General features: G+C 44.9%; 1 protein-coding gene across 1 annotated transcript in view; it reads right to left on the reverse strand.

Moving 5' to 3' along the window:
- The window catches only part of LOC122939297 (fibrocystin-L-like), a gene marked incomplete at its 3' end in the record, with an annotated part of 164,001 nt that overhangs the window by 101,927 nt on the left and 41,541 nt on the right, over positions 1 to 20,533 (reverse strand). Inside the window, 11 exon segments of the mRNA XM_044295368.1 lie at positions 491 to 816; positions 2,383 to 2,504; positions 5,230 to 5,391; positions 6,246 to 6,365; positions 6,766 to 6,865; positions 9,324 to 9,446; positions 11,208 to 11,362; positions 12,429 to 12,576; positions 17,046 to 17,193; positions 18,301 to 18,471; positions 19,923 to 20,053. Of these exon segments, the coding sequence (XP_044151303.1) occupies positions 491 to 816; positions 2,383 to 2,504; positions 5,230 to 5,391; positions 6,246 to 6,365; positions 6,766 to 6,865; positions 9,324 to 9,446; positions 11,208 to 11,362; positions 12,429 to 12,576; positions 17,046 to 17,193; positions 18,301 to 18,471; positions 19,923 to 20,053 (1,706 nt within the window).

Here is a 20,533-nt window from a genome sequence, read left to right on the forward strand (position 1 = left end):
TTCGCTGGTGGTGCTAGGGAGGCTCGTTCCCGTAGTGGCCTGCTATTGGCTTCCCCCCCCCCCCCCCACCCCATCAACAGATGTTTTGATCCGCGCGACGCGAAGATGCAGCAGCGGCTGTGTGGGCATCAGAAGTGATGCAGATGCCGGGGAGAGGGGTAAGGGCCCAGGCCCAGGCATTTTGGGGGGCATTATAGGGGTAGGATAACCTCTTTAACCCTTTGAAGTCAAATAAAGTAAGGAGTTGATGACTTTGCATAGGGGATACAGGAACAAATGTCCACAAATGTACCCCTGCTCCAGTGCACTACAATATTATAGTGTTTGTCTTAAAGCTGCAAAACCTGACCTGATGCTGTTAGTTAGGGTCAGGATTTGCATCTGCAATACGGAAAATGCCCCCACATTAAGACCATCTGCTTAAGGTCAAACCAGGATAGCAACATGTCTGAAAGACGCAGACCTTATATCACAAGAATAGGTTAAATACCTGGTTATTGCAAATCCATCATTTCCGACTTGCACCATGATGTTGTATGTTCCGGGTGGAAGTGCAGGTAGAAGACATCTTATATTGGTTGGTGTCCACTCCAGAATTTCGCACGTTTCATTTGCAAGAAAAACAGCGCTGTCTTCGGACTGATTTAGGAAGTTAAAACCTGAAATGGTGAGAGTTGTATTTCCCAAAACACTACTGGTTGTTGGTTCAATTCCAGTGATGGTTGGTGCCAAGAAAGAGGTAAAATTGAAGGCATTTGGTAAGGTGGCATTAAGTCCATTTGTGAAAACAATAAGATCAGCGTTGCCTTCTAGCCCCTAAAAAAACAACAACATTGATGTAATATGGCCACAGCTTCATTTTTGTATTTCACCGCACAAGCCCTATACCCCTATGGATCTACTAAACAGAACTTAGATTATTGTAGGGTTTTATGACGATTTAAAGGGATTATTTCATCAATACAACCCCTGTCCATATATTGTATTATGACGTCATAGAAGGTGCTTCCCCACTTGGTAACCCCCCCCCCCCCTTCCCCTTTATTAGCCGGAGTAGAAAACCACTAAAAAACACCGGCATTTCAAGACGTTATCAGTTTTTGCTGCAACTGTTGATTGTCTATGGCTACAGTCACAAACTGTAGCCATTGCAATTTGTAGCAGGAACCCCCCCAGTACATATGTGAAACATATCCATAGACCCCATGCACCTGACAAAAGCCCAAACAGTGTACTTTTGCCCTGCATAGGGTTGTTATACACTGGTATTCATTTTTTTCAGTTGTATGGAATAGCACAGTCTGCTGCGTTATTCCGTACAGAGTAATAGCACAAAACTAGTATACCGCATGGTATATGTCTTTGCAACATGAAGTGTATGGTGATGTATACCACTGTATTCCTATAAATGCGTTGGAGGTAAATGTCTGGAAATCGTCTCTACATATTCCTCCAACATACACTGCAAACACAGCGTGAGTGGACTGCAAACTGATTTTACAAACTTTTATATGAAACTGTGGCTCAAAAAAAATATCGCTTGTAAATAGGAACTAATGCAGTGACCCAGTGGACCACTGCTAAATGATTAAACACTGTGTCAGATATTTAACTGATGTTTTCTGGCTTTATTCCATTTTAAACTGTTCCTCTGTTGTTTGCACTCAATGTAAGCCTGCATTATAGGGTTAATATACATTCTATTTAGATAATCTCCAGGAAGGAGCAGGTCCTAACCTTTGGGCTTGGTTCTTTTCTGTGGAGTGGTTAGTTAGAGGGAATTGCAGTTTAAGCAGCCTACATAAACTGCAATCCTGTGGCATACACAGTCACCATTTTTGAGACCCAGGAAAGACTCCACAGAGCCAATGAGACTCAGAGTAGAAAAGAACTATTGAGAATGTAGATCTGCTAAAAAGGAGGGTGGGTGGAAGTAGTCTGTGAAGGTAACGCATGTTTATGGCTTTCGAACTTCACAGCCCCTTGGCTGGGCAAACAGGCTTCCGGCTCAAAGATCATACCAGTGTAATAGACTGTGTTTCTGTCTTACGGTTACACCCCGCAGTGGGAATTGTAGACATGTTTTGTGAGAACTGTACCCCTAGGTTGGATTGGAAGGTAGAAAAGTTTGGAAGGGCACCACATCAGAGAGGAGGCTACATCAAGGGTGTTCCCCTGGGGGAGAACTACACTTATTATCCTGTGTCCCCGTCTTTACTGTAATTGCCCTGGGAATGAGGGAGAGGGACACCATGAACATCGGGACTAATACCACCCTTATCATCATTGTCACTCCCATCTTCCTTCCTGACGCACTTCCCTCCAGGCGTGTTGCACTACCATCAAAAGCAATGCTGACAGTATATCAAGTATAACACTTACCTCAGAGGTACGGCATTTAATCAAACTCAGATTGGCAAAGACCACGGCACATCCATTGCCATCCAATTCTACCACAGAGTTCCCACTAAATCCAGAGCCATGAATTGTTAATAATGTGCCTCCTAGAAAGAAAGCATATTTTCAGTGTTAATGCAATGAAGCAGGGAAGAAGGGCGTCTGATAGTATAATGTACCTATACTGTATGGACCTGTACCTAAAGGGGTTGTCTGGCCTCAGCGCTAACAACCGCTTGAGGTTCTCCCCTGTTCCCCTGGACATAACAACATGCACTCATCTGTCCATGGTCCTGCCGCTGCTCCATTCCGTTGTACCATGTCAGACATTGGGGGCATATCGCTAGGATGTGGGTCTCACCTATACTTAGAACAGAGCCACCAAAGTGCCACAGAGCGCACCATGCATGTGCAGCCGCCCTCCGTTCATTCCTATGGGAGTGTCGAAAATGGATGACGCACTGCGCAAGCTCAGCCACTGCTCCATTCACTTCTATGGGGCTGACGCTTGGCTATTTTCGGTGCTCGTACAGGAATGAATGGAGGGTGGCCACACATGTGCGGACTTTGCCGGCTCCATTCTAAGTATAGGTGGGGGTCCCAGAGGTGGGACCTGCACCTATCAGACATCGGTGGTATATCCTAGCGATATGCCCCCAATGTCTGCGATGGTACAACCCCTTTAATGGTACCTCACTGCTGTGATGCAGCATTCAAGCCACTGTGACCTGTGATTGGCCGCACTGGGGACCCGGCACAGAGCAGTGGCAGGATCGTGGACAGGTGAGTCAGGTTTGTCATGTTTAAGAGGTTGTCGGCTCTGAGCCTGGACAAGCCTTTAATGCACCATCTTGTGCTATGAGTGATGTACAGTTGCAAGAAAAAATATGTGAACCCTTTGGAATGATAGGGATTTCTGCACAAATTGATCATAAAATGTGATCTGATCTTCATCTAAGTCACAACAATAGACAATCACAGTCTGCTTAAACTAATAATACACAAAGAATTAAATGTTACCATGTTTTTATTGAACACACCAGGTAAACATTCACAGTGCAGGTGGAAAAAGTATGTGAACCCATTTAATAACTGGTTTAACCTCTTTTGGCAGCAATAACTTTCCTGTAGTTGCAGATCAGACGTGCACAACGGTCAGGAGTAATTCTTGACCTTTCCTCTTTACAGAACTGTTTCAGTTTAGCGATTATTCTTGTTTATTCTTGCGATGTCTGGTGTGAATCGCTTTCTTGAGGTCATGCCACAGCATCTCACAGCGGGTTGAGGTCAGGACTCTGACTGGGCCACTCCAGAAGGCGTATTTTCTTCTGTTTGAGCCATTCTGTTGTTGATTTACTTCTATGCTTTGGGTCGTTGTCCTGTTGCAACACCCATCTTCTGTTGAGCTTCAGCTGGTGGTCAGATGGCCTTAAGTTCTCCTGCAAAATGTCTTGATAAACTTGGAAATTAATTTTTCCTTCGATGATAACAATCCGTCCAGGTGCTGATGCAGCAAAGCAGCCCCAAACCATGATGCCCCCACCACCATACTTCACAGTTGGGATGAGGTTTTGATGTTGGTGTGCTGTGCCTCTTTCTCCACACATAGTGTTGTGTGTTTCTTCCAAACAACTCAACTTTAGTTTCATCTGTCCACAGAATATTTTGCCAGTACTGCTGTGGAACATCCAGGTGCTCTTGTGCAAACTGTAAACGTGCAGCAATGTTTTTTTTGGACAGCAGTGGCTTCCTCTGTGGTATCCTCCCATGAAATCCATTCTTGTTTAGTGTTTTATGTATCGTAGATTCGCTAACAGGGGTTGTAGCATATGCCAGAGTCTTTAGCTGACACTCTAGGATTCTTCTTCACCTCATTGAGCAGTCTGCGCTGTGCTCTTGCAGTCATCTTTACAGGACGGCCACTCCTAGGGAGAGTAGCAGCAGTGCTGAACTTTCTCCATTTATAGACAATTTGTCTTACCGTGGACTGATGAACAGCAAGGCTTTTGGAGATACTTTTATAACCCTTTCCAGCTTTATGTAAGTCAACAATTCTTAATCATAGGTCTTCTAAGAGCTCTTTTGTGTGATGCATCATTCACATCTGGCAATGCTTCTTGTGAAAAGCAAACCCAGAACTGGTGTGTGTGTGTGTGTTTTATAGGGCAGAGCAGCTGTAACCAACACCTCCAATCTCATCTCATTGATTGGACTCCAGTTGGCTGACACCTCAATCCAATTAGCTCTTGAAGATGTCATTAGTCTAGGGGTTCACATACTTTTTCCACCTGCACTGTGAATGTTTACATGGTGTGTTCAATAAAAACATGGTAACATTTAATTCTTTGTGTGTTATTAGTTAAGCAGACTGTGATTGTCTATTGTTGTGACTTAGATGAAGATCAGATCACATTTTATGACCAATTTGTACAGAAATTCATATCATTCCAAAGGGTTCACATACTTTTTCTTGCAACTGTATTTATTACAGTAAAACCTAGAGATTGGTCAGATATGTACACCGTGTGCATCACCCATAATTAACATTTTTAATTAACAGATCTTAATAATTGAGATCAATAGTGAAAATAATATCCGTATAGACTAATAGGCATTGTTGTCCTATGATTACAAAGAGAGGTCCTTTATCTTTTCAGAAACTGCATCAACCAAGTCCATAGGTCGTGTGAGCTGAGGCCTGTGTCCTACTGTTCTCGAGGGATCCTGAGTTTGGTACTCCCCGTCCCAATGTTTGCTTAGTCTATCCTAATAGGGCTTATAAAAAAGGATATGTCTAACCTACAGCAGAGGACAACGGATCTACATGAATACCTGCAGGGCTTCCTGAGGACGGTGTTACTGAAGAGACAATGATATCATAAGTAAAAGTCATGTTTCCTCCATACGAGACTGCAAATCCACGTTCTGCGATGGACACAGTGATCGGGAATGTTCCAGCGCTTGCTTTCGGAGCCTGACAACGGATCTCATTATCTGTATGTAAAAATACACAAAGAGAAGCAAAATGAATCACAGTGAATACATAATACATGACATGTGAGAGACTCAGGGCTGCACCTAGCCTTTCTGCTGTCTGAGGCGAAAACTGAAACGGCGCCACCCCCAATGTCAATTTCTTAACATAACCCCTTTGCCACAATGAAAGCGCTCATTGCCCATGGCCCGTCCGCTGCCCCCCTCTTGCCCCTACCTGGTGCTGCCTGAGGCCTCATTAGTGGTGCACCCCTGGATAGACTACATGAAAGTATCAATAAAGGAGTTGAATTAGCAAGTCAGTCCCGTTTGAAAAGGAAAATTCCCTATTGATAAGGTAATTGTCGTAGGTTCAGCTTTAGACAAAACACAGCGGCCACTACAGGGGGAATAGAGTATTACAAGCTGTCCATTGAAATTCATCGTACAAACAGCAATGTAGTGCAGCACACTCAGACCTTCATGACCTAACCAGAAAGCATCAACCGACCAACAACCACAGATCCTCAGTGGTCCACCCAATAGCATAAAACAAAAGGTGACGGCAGCATCTCCAGTGTATTCCTTTATTGGACAAGCCTTTACAGAATGCGTGCAGTAAAAACCAGACAGCTACGTTTCAGCTACATCCTAGGCTTGATAAAGGCTTGTCCAATAAAGGAATACACTGGAGATGCTGCCGTCACCTTTTGTTCCATTGAAATTAATCGGTGACCATGTAATACTTTGGCGTGCCAACTTCACTAAGGCTAGAGCTGTTCTTTGTGAGATGCTCTCGATGGGTCCCCAACTCGTTCTGAGACAACACATTTAATGTAATTTATTTTTGCATTATTTAGGGCAGTTTGACTTACCTCTGAGGGTAAGAATGGTGCAAGTAAGATTTCCAATTGTCACATAGGTTGTGTCATTGGCGGTGCTGTTAGCAAATCCAGTCCCATTTATTATTAATACCGCATCTTCTCCATTGACGGCTGAAAAATATGGTTATCAACTTAGTGCTTTGAACAACTCTTAAAGGAGAACACCGCTTTTGGGCAACAAATTCCTACAGTCCACATGTTTCTACATGTAACATGAAGTGTCTGTTCAAATACTTTTCTTTGTCTTGTAGTGATTTTGAGTTATTGATGTTTTTCATCATCCATGTGCAATGCATTGTGGGAGTTACACAAGAGCAAGGCCATTGAGGTGACCGTACACAGATTCGTTCTGCATAAAGATGCCTATATTGAGGAGGGGGGGAGGGGGGGGGTCAGATGATGACCTAATGTGTATAGAAGCTGCATAATAGACAACCTGCAATCTTGATACATTTTTTTTCACATTTTTCTTCCAATGATAGGGGAAAAAAAAAAATGTCGCCATCTTTACCTGTATTAATAGAATAGATAAGTGGTGTTTGTTTTACGTCCCAGGTGTAGTCACAGTTTCCAGAACACTTTGAAGGGATTCCATTTATGTAGACTTCCACCTATGATGGATAGCATGGATTTATTGTTAGAAATGATCCCCCGTTAAAAAGGAATGAATGAATTACTGTACAAGTTAGTAAGTTGTCCTATTTCCATTTAACCACATCTGTTTATTGGAAACATTACGTACCCATAGCCATAACCATAGGTCTGTCAGTTCCGCCCATCAGGTAGGTACTGTTCATCCCTGGGTGTCCTCCTCTCACCCCCCACAGCTCTGTGATCATCTTATTAAAGGGGTTTTTATAACATTTTAAAAAATGGGTACAGGCCAAAACCTTACTCATCCTTTCAATGTGCTGCAGCTCTGGCCCCGACCGCACATTGATTGTGACCACTGCAGCCAAACACTGGCCTCATGAACTACGTGTGACGGCTGAAGGCAGTGATTGGCAGTAGCGGTCATGTGAACTATGGACATGGTGTGATTATTGCTTTACCAGCGGAGTCCAGAGAGACTGGGACCAGAATAGGAGCACTGGAGCAGCTGAGCATCTAAAAGGTGTGGAAGAGGTTTTTGTTTATTTTATGCTGCCCCCGTTTTGTGCCCCTTTTTTAAAAATCTCAAAAATCCTATTAAGCATACATATATCCTTCATTTACATGTTCTTTCACATTGCTCAGTAAATTCTGAGAGACAGTGACAGGAAAAGTGACCTGGGATTGTTACATTTCCCCAAGATACCTCTCATGTGTATGAGGTTCCAGGAGGTATATATCTCTTCCAGGGAAAGCTGGATGAGATCTAAGGAATCCAGCAAAGCTGAGTATCCTTAGCAAAGAGTAGTCTGCTCAGGGCTTTGTGAAGTCCTGTTTTTGGGCCTGGATTTTTATGGAATGATGGGCAGGTTGGTAGAGAGGCACGACATTCCCTTCCTGGCCAGTACAAGATTTCTTTGTAACACAGTCCAGCTCACAACTGGGCTATAATGGTGTGCAGTACCCCGCTATTGCAAACAGGTTATTTGCTACTAAATAGGTTAATGTCCATAGTTAATGTCAGTGCATTTTTTCTATGCAATGTTTGTAATCCAAGAGCTAAAATGGGAACACCATTTAGTTATTGTGCCCGGCTCTGTGGGAGGTGGCCCGCCGCTCTTCTCTGGCTCAGGAGTTTTGGCAGTGCATAGTCTAAGCAACCCAAGAGTTATGAAACCAAGTGGTGTAGTCTAGACTGGCTGCGTGAGAGGAAGCATCTGCAGAAGTGGAACCTGCCACAAGGAACTTCCATCCTTGCATATCAACCAACTACAACCATCCTCTGGGAAGGAAAGAAGTACAGAATATAAGACTGTGTGGGACCAGAGTGAAGTACTGGTGCAAAGCACAGACTTAGGTGCAATCTCTCTTCTCTAGCAATAGGCCTTAATGCTACTGGAAAGAGCACACCTTAGCCACCCACCACACTTTTACCATGGATTGGCTACCTGTTGGAGGATCTACACCCCGTTGTGAGAGTAGCTGCTTACCCCCTCTGGTTAATTTGGAAAGTATTTTGGATCTGATACTTTCATCTCACTGCCGGTAATCCCATGTTTAGCTTGGAAGTATTGTGAATGTATCTTGGAGAGACAGAACTGAATGCTATCAGTGCCTTTTCTATGAACTGTCTAGACTACCCCAGTGAAGGAACTGTTTTGCACTCATCACCTTCACTGCCCCACCACGACACAGCCTACATCACTTAGGAGCCCTGCCTTGCACCTCTAAACTTCACAACATCAAGGGCTCCTAAGCCGACATCAGACATGAGCCCCAGAACACAGGATGTGCCCCAAAGCAAAGAAAGGTTGTGTACCTTCACATATTTCTACATGGTCCTAATGAGCACCAGAGTGAGGACACCCACCGCAAACCACAACTACCACTACTGTCCTTCTCACAACTCTCCTCTGTGGGCTGCTTGCTGCACGTACAAGGTGTGCCCTAGAGATAGAGAGCCATCGGAGGAGGCAGAACCTGTCTGGAGAGACTTTTACATTGTTTGCTTGTCTCAAAGTAGACATTTGAGGTAAAATACGTTAATGTAATTTTGTTTGAGTGGTAGGTAGTAAACCACTTGTATAGTCAGGGAGACTTGTATATTTAGTAAGCGCTCAGCAGAGCAGTGGTTGATTTGTGTTTTGGGCCCGAATGTAAAGGCTATACATTTACTTGAATGAAGAACAGTCCAAACCTGAAATGGACTCCTGCGTCACTGTCTCTGACGGCATTTGATACCATTTTGCCGACCGCTACTGAATTAATTCCCACAATTCATAAGTAACCTTTTCACTAATAAGGCGTCCTTCCCCCAGGGCCCCGTATAGGAGCACAACCCTTGTGCCTGTACAGAAATCTCGCCCGGTCATGCAGCTTTCCATATCCCAATTGCCTATACCCTGTCCATTTACTACTATTATATCCCCATCTTTTACAAGCATTAGTAATAAATAAAATAATATTACGTTTCCATACCTGTGGCTTTGTGTTTGGTGTTCTCACTAAATCCCCAAGCAGGTGCTGACGAAACAGGCCTCCGCTAATTACTTTTACTGCGGATACTTGAGCAGCTACACCGGTCACCTTGGAATCATTGACCTGAATACAACACATGGCGAAGACTTAGATTTTCATATTTTAATTTTTTTCAGAATTAGACCTTCCTTCTCACAAACCATAACTTCCCTCTCAAAAACCATACTCTAGCTTTCACGTTTGTCTAAGGGTACTTTCACACATGTGACAGAGGAATTCGGCAGGCAATTCCGTCGCCGGAAACTGCCTGCTGGATCCGGCAAAACGTATGCCAACTGATTGCATTTTAAGACTTATCAGGATCCTGATCCGTCTTACAAATGCATTGCAGGAATGGATCCATCTGTCATACAGCCAAACGGATCAGTTTTAATTTTTTTTCAATTTTTTTTTGGGTCAATATAGAGCATGCTGCGATTTTCACGCAACGCATAAGTGATGCGTGAATATCACAGCTCATGTGCACAGCCCCATAGAAATGAATGGGTCCAGATTCAGTGCCGGTGCAATTCTGTCACACAATGACATTCTGTGTCAGGAATGGGTCAGGATTCACCCTAATCCACTTGATCGCGCAGCCGGCATCTCTTCTGTCTTCTTTCTTTGCTGTGTGCTGGAAAAGGACCTCAAGTGACGTCACTCCGGTCATCACATGGTCCGTCACATGATTTTTTACCACACAGCAAAGAAGGAAGACAGAAGAGATGCCGGGCTGCGCGATCAAGTGGATTAAGGTGAGTTAAATTATTTTTAATTTTTTTTTAACCCCTCCAGCGCTATTGTACTATGCATTCTGTATTCAGAATGCTATTATTTTCCCTTATAACTATGTTATAAGGGAAAATAATAATAATCGGGTCTCCATCCCGATCTCTCCTAGCAACCGTGCGTGAAAATCACACCGTATCCGCACTTGCTTGCGGATGCTTGCGATTTTCACGCAACCCCATTTACTTCTATGGGGCCTGTGTTGCATGGAAAACGCACAATATAGAACATGCTGCGATTTTCACGCAACGCATAAGTGATGCGTGAAAATCACAGATCATGTGCACAGCCCCATAGAAATGAATGGGTCCAAATTCAGTGCGGGTGCAATGCGTTCACCTCCTGCATTGCACCCGCGCGGAAAACTCGCCCGTGTGAACTCAGCCTTACAGTTAATAAAAACGTTACCTATATGAGCAATCCTGGACTTATAAAACCGGCAAAAAACAACTTAGTAGCATATGCAAATGAGGACTCGCAAGTGCCCAGGGGCGGCGTTACCCTCGTAGGTGCCCAGCTAGCTCAGCTTTATTGTCGAACCCGGCGCATGCGCATTAATTACTGTGATGCCATACAAGGAATGGGCATCGCAGTGCACATGCACCGGCCGACGGACTGAGTGCGCAGGCGCGGGATCGCGGCGATACAAGAAGTAAGTAGATGGGCGGTCAGAGGGAAAGAATGGGGGGGGGAGCGACAATAAGGCTGAGCTAGCTGGGCACCTACGAGGGTAACGCCGCCCCTGGGCATTTGCGAGCCCTCATTTGCATATGCTGTAAGGCTGCTAGAAAGCTATGGGAAGGGTTAAAAAGGTGAAACTTTGATGACAGACTCCCTTTAAAATTCTACAAGATGAATTTTGTCTATACAACATACATTTTGTGTCACGAAATGCACTGTAAACAAATGGCGCCCTATATGCATTTGCATATATTAAAGCATCCTTTTTCTCAGCAATGCGGACACATATGAACACGGGACCAACACAGACGTCTTCAGCTGCCAAGCGCACATGTAACAGGCCAGCCAGTATCATAGGTAGAAAACTGTGTATACCTGTAAGAGCGGCTGGTATCCGGTAGCCGTTAAGAACTTTATTTGCCATGTGTATCCTCTGCAGTTTCCATATGTTGATATGGACACCTGGCCTAGTTCTGGAATGGTCTCTAATGCATATTTCAGATCGATGCTGGAGATGTCTACACGGAGATCTGTAGAGCAACCAGAGGATGGGGATTATTGACTGACCCGATCATAGACAATGTTATCATAAAACTATTGGCTTTACCAATTACCAGGGCCTTAGGGGTGTGCAACCTGTGCCACCATCCAAGGTGCATCAATCACCCCTGCTGAAGGAGCACCACCGAAGAACTGGCCCCTGAGGTTTGAGACCAACATAAATCATATTGGTAAGTGTATAGCAGTATTGTTTAGACACTGTATAGCACTGTTACTAGATTCCTAGATGTACGGCGCTATTATTTAGTCATTGTGTGAAATTTAATTAGGTATTGCATAATACTGCACACAATTACACCACACAGTATATCATATTTGCAGTGTATGGTGATGATGGCGCTATATAGCATGGTTATTTGGCTGACAAATGACACTTTTGCTTGGACACCATATAGTATAATAATTATTATGAGGAACTGCATGGTATGTGTTTTACACCATATGAAGGAGAGGGCACCAACAGAAGCTACCGCACAGGGTACAGTCCAATGTTGGACCTCTCAGTTATAGTTATTACTATGCTGTAGGAGAGCTCCTGTTCTGGTAGACTTATGCCATCCTTGTATTACGTGCATTACCATTCATCTAAAATATGCACCATGTAATACTATATATACCCTGCATCAGCCACTGCAGGGGAAATGCCAGGCTGGCGGTGACTTTTCATGGCAAAATAAGCTGTTTACCGGGGTGCTGGGAGCAGCATATGGGGTGATTGAATCATCTGCCCAGGGATTCTATTTTGAAAGGGGGCACCTCTGATGAGACCACTCCTTTAAAGGGGATGTTCAACCAGGTGAAGCATCATCTGCATTTAGCTGATAGTCGCCCGTCAGACTACCGCTGCAGCCACAGCCACTGCAGGTGCAATATTCTATTACAAGTCACAAAAGATTTGTCCACTTTGATTTACACTATATATATATATAGTGCCAGATTTCTTCATTTACCGCAGTTATGGTGTAAACCTGCCCCTTTATTGACACAGTGAAGATATGTCCTACTAGATTCATGACAATTGACATGTAACCATACCACGTATTTCCTGTCCATAAGCTTGTATACTGAATGTTCCCCCGATGGGAGGGGATGCAGCCTGGGTCCGATTTATCTGGATCAATGTGCCTTGTGGCCAGGATGGTGTTGTATAGATGGCTGAATCTGCTGGGCTGCTGAGAATATTCTACAAAATAGGAATAATAATAATAAGTACAATACATAAGCATCATTACCAGGGGTCAGACCCCCACTAATGGCACATATCCGAAATGACATATATTATCGCTTATTGTACTAATGTTGTGCCTATTGTACTTCTGCTGTTTTATATTATGTATGTATACCGCCTATTAGATGTACAGTTCCACATCTTATAAGGCATCATGTGAAGCCTTGTGCATGGATGGCTATATGGAGACAGACAAAGGCATCACGGCGCTACAGTAGACACTCCACATGCTGCAGTACAGAGACCTAGACACTCCACATGCTCCAGCACGGAGACCTAGACACTCCACGTGCTGCAGTACGGAGACCTAGACACTCCACGTGCTGCAGTACGGAGACCTAGACACTCCACGTGTTGCAGTACGGAGACCTAGACACTCCACGTGCTGCAGTACGGAGACCTAGACACTCCACGTGCTGCAGTACGGAGACCTAGACACTCCACGTGATGTAGTATAAAGACCTAGACACTCCACCTGCTGCAGTACGGAGACCTAGACACTCCACCTGCTGAAGTATGGAGACCTAGACACTCCACGTGCTGCAGTACGGAGACCTAGACACTCCACGTGCTGCAGTACGGAGACCTAGACACAGGGCCGTTTCTATGGGTGCATTTACTGGGGGACCTATTCACTGGCATGCATTATGGGGGGGGCACTATGGATAAGTGGGGGAGAAGAGCACTATGGGGGCATTATATAGGGGCATTTAATACTGGCACCCATTTTGGTGCCACTATGGGGAAGGGGGGAGAGGCGCATTATAGGGGCATCTATGTGGGGCAGTCTATAGGGGCATTTTATACTGGCACATTATGGAGGACACTATGGGGGCGGGGCAGGAGCACTACGGGGCATCTTCTGGGGGCACTATATAGGAGTATTTTATACTTGCACAAATTATAGGGGCACAATGGGCACCTAGGCTCAACTGGGGGCACTAACTGTTTTTTTCTAGTGGCACACAGTACAGGTCATTGGAACACATGAGACCATTATGGGGACATTGGCTCTACTGGGGGCAATAAGAGCACTATTTTTTTACTGACACACAACGGGGCATTTTTTGTACTGCCGCACATTATAAGGGGGCGTTTTTCTACTGTCACACATTATAAAGAGAATTATTACTACCAAGGGCGTTATGGTGGGCTTTATTACAACAGGGGGACTATGGGAGCATTATTACTGTACTTCTGGGACACAATTACTGTTGGGGGCACTGTAGGAGCACTATTACTACTAAGTGCACTCTGGCACAGAATTATTACTATTGTTGGGATTTTGGGGAGCACTATCACTGTGGGGGCACCCTGGCACAGTATCAGCTTAGCACAGTTATTTTAGGGGGACATTATGGTTACACTATTAGTGTCAGGGACAATATTTGCTGGGTGCAGTTATTTTTTAGAGCATTGTGTTCCAATAATTATTGAAGGGGGCTATCTGTGTGTAACTAGTATTTTCAGGGGGTTTATCTGTTTCTGCAGTATAGTTTTGGGGGTGCATGATGGGATGTTGAGAAGGTGGGAGGATGATGGAAAAATAGGAAACTAAGATGTCTGTCAAACTCTGCAGAGAGAAGAGATGGCTGAAAGAAACCATCATGGCGGTCTGGTCTGAATGGAGAAAATAAAGAAAGAGAACATCTACATCAAAGCAGACGTCACCGGATGTAAGAGGTATGTGGCGCTGTATTAGGCTACTTTCACAACTGCGTTAGTGATTCTGGCAGGCTGTTCCAGCTGAGAATTCACTGGATCCCGCACTACTCGATGCAGACTGAATGCCAGCCGCCCCCCAACAACTACAATGGGGTACGGCAGAGATCCGGCCACAATCTGGCTAAGGGGTGGGGGGCACGTTTTTTGATGTTCGCCCTGTTGGTAAATTTCCCTAGAAACTGCCCTGCCTAGACACTCCACATGCTGCAGTATGGAGACTTAGACACTCCACATGATGCAATACAGAGACCTAGACACTCTATGTGCTGCAATACAGAGACCTAGACACTCTATGTGCTGCAATACAGAGACCTAGACACTCTATGTGCTGCAATACAGAGACCTAGACACTCCACGTGCTGCAGTACGGAGACCTAGACACTCCACGTGCTGCAGTACGGAGACCTAGACACTCCACGTGCTGCAGTACGGAGACCTAGACACTCCACGTGCTGCAGTACGGAGACCTAGACACTCCACGTGCTGCAGTACGGAGACCTAGACACTCCACCCTCTGCAGGACGGAGACCTAGACACTCCACCCTCTGCAGGACGGAGACCTAGACACTCCACCCTCTGCAGGACGGAGACCTAGACACTCCACCCTCTGCAGGACGGAGACCTAGACACTCAATGTGCTGCAGTAGAGACCTAGACATTCCACCTGCTGCAGTACGGAGACCTAGACACTCCACCCTCTGCAGGACGGAGGACACTCCACCCTCTGCAGGACGGAGGACACTCCACCCTCTGCAGGACGGAGACATAGACACTCCACCCTCTGCAGGACAGAGGATACTCCACCCTCTGCAGGACGGAGACATAGACACTCCACCCTCTGCAGGACGGAGGATACTCCACCCTCTGCAGGACGGAGGACACTCCATCCTCTGCAGGACGGAGGCTTAGACACTTCACATGCTGCTGTACAGTGGCAGCATATGGCATCATATTAATATGTAATATGGCATCTGATTCAACATGACGCAGTTCATATAGAATATGACAGAAGATACCTCTGTATGAGCCTGCATACACTTCCTCAGGTGCTTTAAAGATGTAATGTGGTACTGTGACTATGGCTGTGGGAAAGAACGCTGGAGAGTCGTAGCTCTGTATCAGAACAGAGCTCTAACCCATGTAAAGATTTCTTATGAAATAAATATTGATGACATATTCTCAGGATAGGATCATTATCTGATCGGTGGGGGTCCAAGAGGGCCGCTGTCAGCACCCGGCATACACGGGAAAGTGCCTGGGCCCACTGCTCCTGGGGGAGGCCACTGCATCTTCTCACTCCAGGGGCGTCGCCAGGTCAAACATTTGGGGCCGCCATCAGGGTAGTACTGGCAGTACTGCCGTCAGGGGATGACTAGCTGGGCTGGGGGCTATGCTCATGCCTGTGCTTATTGGTAATGGGGCCCAGAACTAAGATTGTTCTTCATGCGTCAGAGCTCTCACCAAAGCAGCCTCAGTTGTGGTCGGTCCGGCATTTATCAGGCTCTAAGGCCCCTTTCACATGGGCGAGTTTTCCGTGCGGGTGCGATGCGTGCCCTAGTAGTACTCTCTAATCACTAATGAAGTGGTTGGGCGGAGTATGACTAACATCTGTCAGGTTCCGCTCACCCACGTCATTAGTGAATACTACTAGTAGGGCAGCACTGGGGCCTGACAGATGCCGAAATAAGCAGGGGCCTGGCATGAAGTACAAACACAGTTTTGGCCCCGTTTCCCGTGAGTGCAGATGGGGGAAAATCACTGTGGGCACTATAGGGAGATTACTGGGGGCAGTGGGGGTTCATTAGTCAAATTGCCTTTCTGCAGCTCAATCCCATTTAAGTGGTACTACACTATAGTGGGTACTATACTAGGTACTATGAAGTGACTGCAGCCCCTGTCCGAACAGTGCAGCCCCTTCAAATAACTAAACAATAGTGGTGCAGGGAGTCGGACCCCAACTGATCTGGTATTGATAATCTATCTTCAGGATTGGTCATCCATATTTAATTCCAAGAAAACCCCTATAATCAGCACAGACAGTAGCGTATCTGCAACAGAGACAGACCACACAACAACTATGGGGCCCAGGGGGAGGAGGAGCCCCTCAAAGAACTTGTTCTTTTCTTACCCATGTTAAAACATTGCATTTTTATTTAACCACCACAAGGGGGAGCTCAATGCAGAGATTATTACAGCTTCCATTGTAGTTGTATTACTTCCTATTCACTGAGCTCCCCCTAGTGGTGGCTACTGGCAGACAGCTTTGTAATAGAAGAGAAGCAGGAGATTTGACTAGGTATTTTTGCCAGTTTTCGGATGTACGGTAAATACATTATGTGGCTCCAGATAAACATCCATATCAACATAGATTAGATTTATCAAAACTGATGTAAAGGAAAACTGGTTTAGCTGCCCATAGCCACCAGATTCCAGCTTTCATTTATTAAAGCTCCTTTTGAAAATGAAAAGAGGAATCTGATTGGTTGCTATGGGCATCTGAATCAGTTTTCCTTTACATCAGCTTGATAAATCTCCCCCATAGTTTTCTCTAGTTCCTCACATGACAGGAATCAGAAGGACACGGTAGCGTTCACACCTGTACGTTTCACAATAAAGGGTCCTGTTCATTTTTTTCAGCCGTACGTTTTATATAATTTCCCTTATAATACTCACTGTACAGAAAATCTGCCATTACCTACCTCTGCAAATCCAGCAGCGAAAAGTGGAATATTGTATCCACAATTATATGTGGTTACAGCAATGCTATACTGTCTCTGAGCGGCGCCATCTCTTTCGGTCACACTGACGTCGCTTATAAAGACTCCATTCTCTGATATTGCCGGTCTCCTCCTATTAACTGCAATATATGAAATGAACAGATACAGTCATAACTGGAGGTACAACAACTGTTCCATAAATGTCATGATTATTAATAGCAATGCAAACAGTGAAGGGCCCTAAATATTACAGAGCAGGCTGGTACTATCATCATAAATGGTTAACATGATAGGGGTAGTCTGGATTGTACAATGCCTTCAAGGGCCACAACCACAGACTCAGAATAGTCATGGAATACATGACTGCTCGTTCATTTGAATGGGCACTATGTAATACCGCATTTCCCCAGCAGGGGTTGTTGCAACTTCTGATGATCAACAGGATGGTGATCAGTTTATCATGGGATGGCTTTGCTAAAAAGACGTAAGTAAAAAAAAAAAATGTTTTTGTCTTATTGAGACAAACTTTTATGCCCACTGTTCCATGTGCTGCTGAGAACATTGTGGAAACCCTTAACTGAGTAGAGCAACCTGTACAAAATGCGAAGAGCGTTGTCTGATGTTGGGGTCCGCCCTGTGGTTGCATCATACAAGATAACGTGTACACCCCATGCCTGGATGCTTATGTTGAGGTCAGCTAGAGAAATGCAGTGTAAGGTTTAAAGAAACACCTTGGCCTATTACCCACCTCTGCAGCCATGTTACCTGTCAGAACTGTGGAAAGGGCATTTGTGGAATATCTGCCGGTCCATGCATGCTGAGAAGCGTAACTGATGTATTTGAACTTGATTCTTCAGTAAAGAACTGTTCTACTGCAGAACTGCCTCATTATTTCCTGCATTGTTACAATGTGCAGACATCCTCTGCTGCCAAGGGTCCCTGCCTTGCATCTCACAGAAACCCTCAACATCAAGGGAACCTCAACCAACACCAGGCCGGAGTATCCCAAAGGGAAGAAGAGGTATGCCCTTCCCATCACTGCACACTGGCCCAGGGAACATCCAAACTGTGAGTATAAATACTCCCATCCTCCGCACACATGCCCCTGTGGCCTAGTAGAATGCCTGTTAGTATTTCTTGACTCTGGCCCCAGCATGGAACAAACCCTGTAAATAATGATCCTCCTGTATTTCCCTCTGAAGCAGCTAAATAAAAGTAGGACTGCGAGCATTTTCACTTCTAGAGCGACTTACTGTTCAAGTCATTTGTAGGCAGGGTCTGCCCAATGTATAGGACGTCTATATAATAATCTTGACCTGACGGCAGGTAGATTCGGTACACTTTGAAATTTTTGCCGTTGTATTTGGTTTTAACAAGATCCAACATATCTATACAGGTGTAAGTCCAGCTGAAAAACAAGAGATGATAAATTGTATATCAGAACATATAATATATTCACATTTCTACGATAATCTTCCCAAGACTAAAGTCAAGTGCAATTGCTTAGTCTACTTTCACCTCTCCGTTGGAAGCTCTGTGCGGGGCTTCCATCACAGAATACGTTAAAAATAGTGGAGAGAAAAGTCCTGAATTCTGGACTTTTTTCCCCGCTTCAAAAACATCCTCCTGAATGGAAACCTAACGGATTCCATTATAGTCAATGGTATCTGTTAGGCTCACTTTGCTTCAGTTATGTGCCGTATACAACAGTTCTGTTATTTTCGTTCTTCTGCTCCTATAACAGAGCTGAAGAACAGTGCAGATGTGAGAGTAGCTTTAGATATAATATGTACTGCCATCACAGTCATAGAGGGGTCCTGCCCCCAAAACAGCAGAACCCTTAGAAACAAAGCGGCCAGGGCAGTAAAGGCTTCAAAACTTTACAGCATATCTTTAAAGGGGTCAGAGCTCAAAATCCCCTTGGCCATAAAGGCTATGGGCAACTTTTCACTGATTTTTTCTTATTGTTAATTTGCTTTCTATATGCAAAATTAAGGAACTTCCTAAATAGTCCTTATTAAAAAAAAGTCCTAGCGTTTTGCTAGAGAGGCTGGACAGCAAATGGCTACTGGCTGTGTGGACTCTCTCTGCTCTTCCCCTCCCAGCACATGGCTACTGGCTGTGTGGACTCTCTCTGCTCTCCCCCTCCCAGCACATGGCTACTGGCGGTGTGGACTCTCTCTGCTCTCCCCCTCCCAGCACATGGCTACTGGCGGTGTGGACTCTCTCTGCTCTCCCCCTCCCAGCACATGGCTACTGGCGGTGTGGACTCTCTCTCTGCTCTCCCCCTTCCATGGCTACTGGCTGTGTGGACTCTCTCTGCTCTCCCCCTCCCAGCACATGGCTACTGGCGGTGTGGACTCTCTCTGCTCTCCCCCTCCCTTCTCTCAGTATAAGAGATGGCAGGAAGGAGGAGTTCCCCCTAGTCGCAACTGCCAGAAAATACTCTATATAAAAGTTTGGCAAAGGCTCATCCAAGATAGCTGATGCACACTGTGCATTCGTAGACCAAGACACTTCCTATCTGTCCAGCTCTGCACTTGGATTGGCCAGCATTGTTCACGTGATCAGTGCTGGCCAATCCAAGTGCAGCAGGAATAGTCTTAGGCTACCAAATGCACAGAGCTCATACTAGTGCTGCTTTCTCTTCAAATAGCTGATCAGCAGGGGTCCCAGGTGTCGGCCCCTGACGATCTGATATTGATGACCTATCCTGAGGATAGGTCATCAATAGTAAAAAGTGGACAGTCTCTTTAAATGCCATGTCACCCCGACTTAAACCACTCTGAAATGACCTTTCTTAGCTGTATTTTTAATTTTTTATTTTAGCTTTACAAACAAACCAAAGTTGAATCGTACCTGGTCTCCTGAGCAAAGCTGTAGCTGAAACCATCAGATACGTCTCTGACGGATCCTGGACTGCTGATATCTTCATATTGAAAATATAGGTAAATTGCATTTGTAAGATATCCTTTATAGGCAAAGCAAAGCTGAAAACAACGCAGAAACAATGAAATATACAACAGAAATAAGGTACCTGCGTATAAATACTATATGAACAATCTATCATCTTCAATGTCATTTTAGATGCTGATTAACTTCTTAATATAGGCATAACAAAAAAAAAGTTCCCGCACGGAGTAGATCATACGTTACTGTGTCTTAATTCCAGTATTCACATGACAGGTAAAACGTAGTGAGCTTCACCTCCCTCCACTTCCCATTAGATCAACATGTTTCGAACCTCCTGGTTCTTAATCATGATTAAGAACCAGGAGGTTCGAAACATGTTGATCTGATGGGAGGTGGAGGGAGGTGAAGCTCACTACGTTTTACCTGTCATGTGAATACTGGTAAAAGTAACGTATGATCTACTCCGTGCGGGAACTTATTCTTGTTATGGGTGAGCTGGACTAATACATTTATTGTTTAACTTCTTAATATGTCTTTATAGCAGTCAGAATTCAGTT

The sequence above is a fragment of the Bufo gargarizans genome, chromosome 5, assembly GCF_014858855.1.
Source record: "Bufo gargarizans isolate SCDJY-AF-19 chromosome 5, ASM1485885v1, whole genome shotgun sequence".
NCBI classification, from domain to species: Eukaryota; Metazoa; Chordata; class Amphibia; order Anura; family Bufonidae; genus Bufo; species Bufo gargarizans.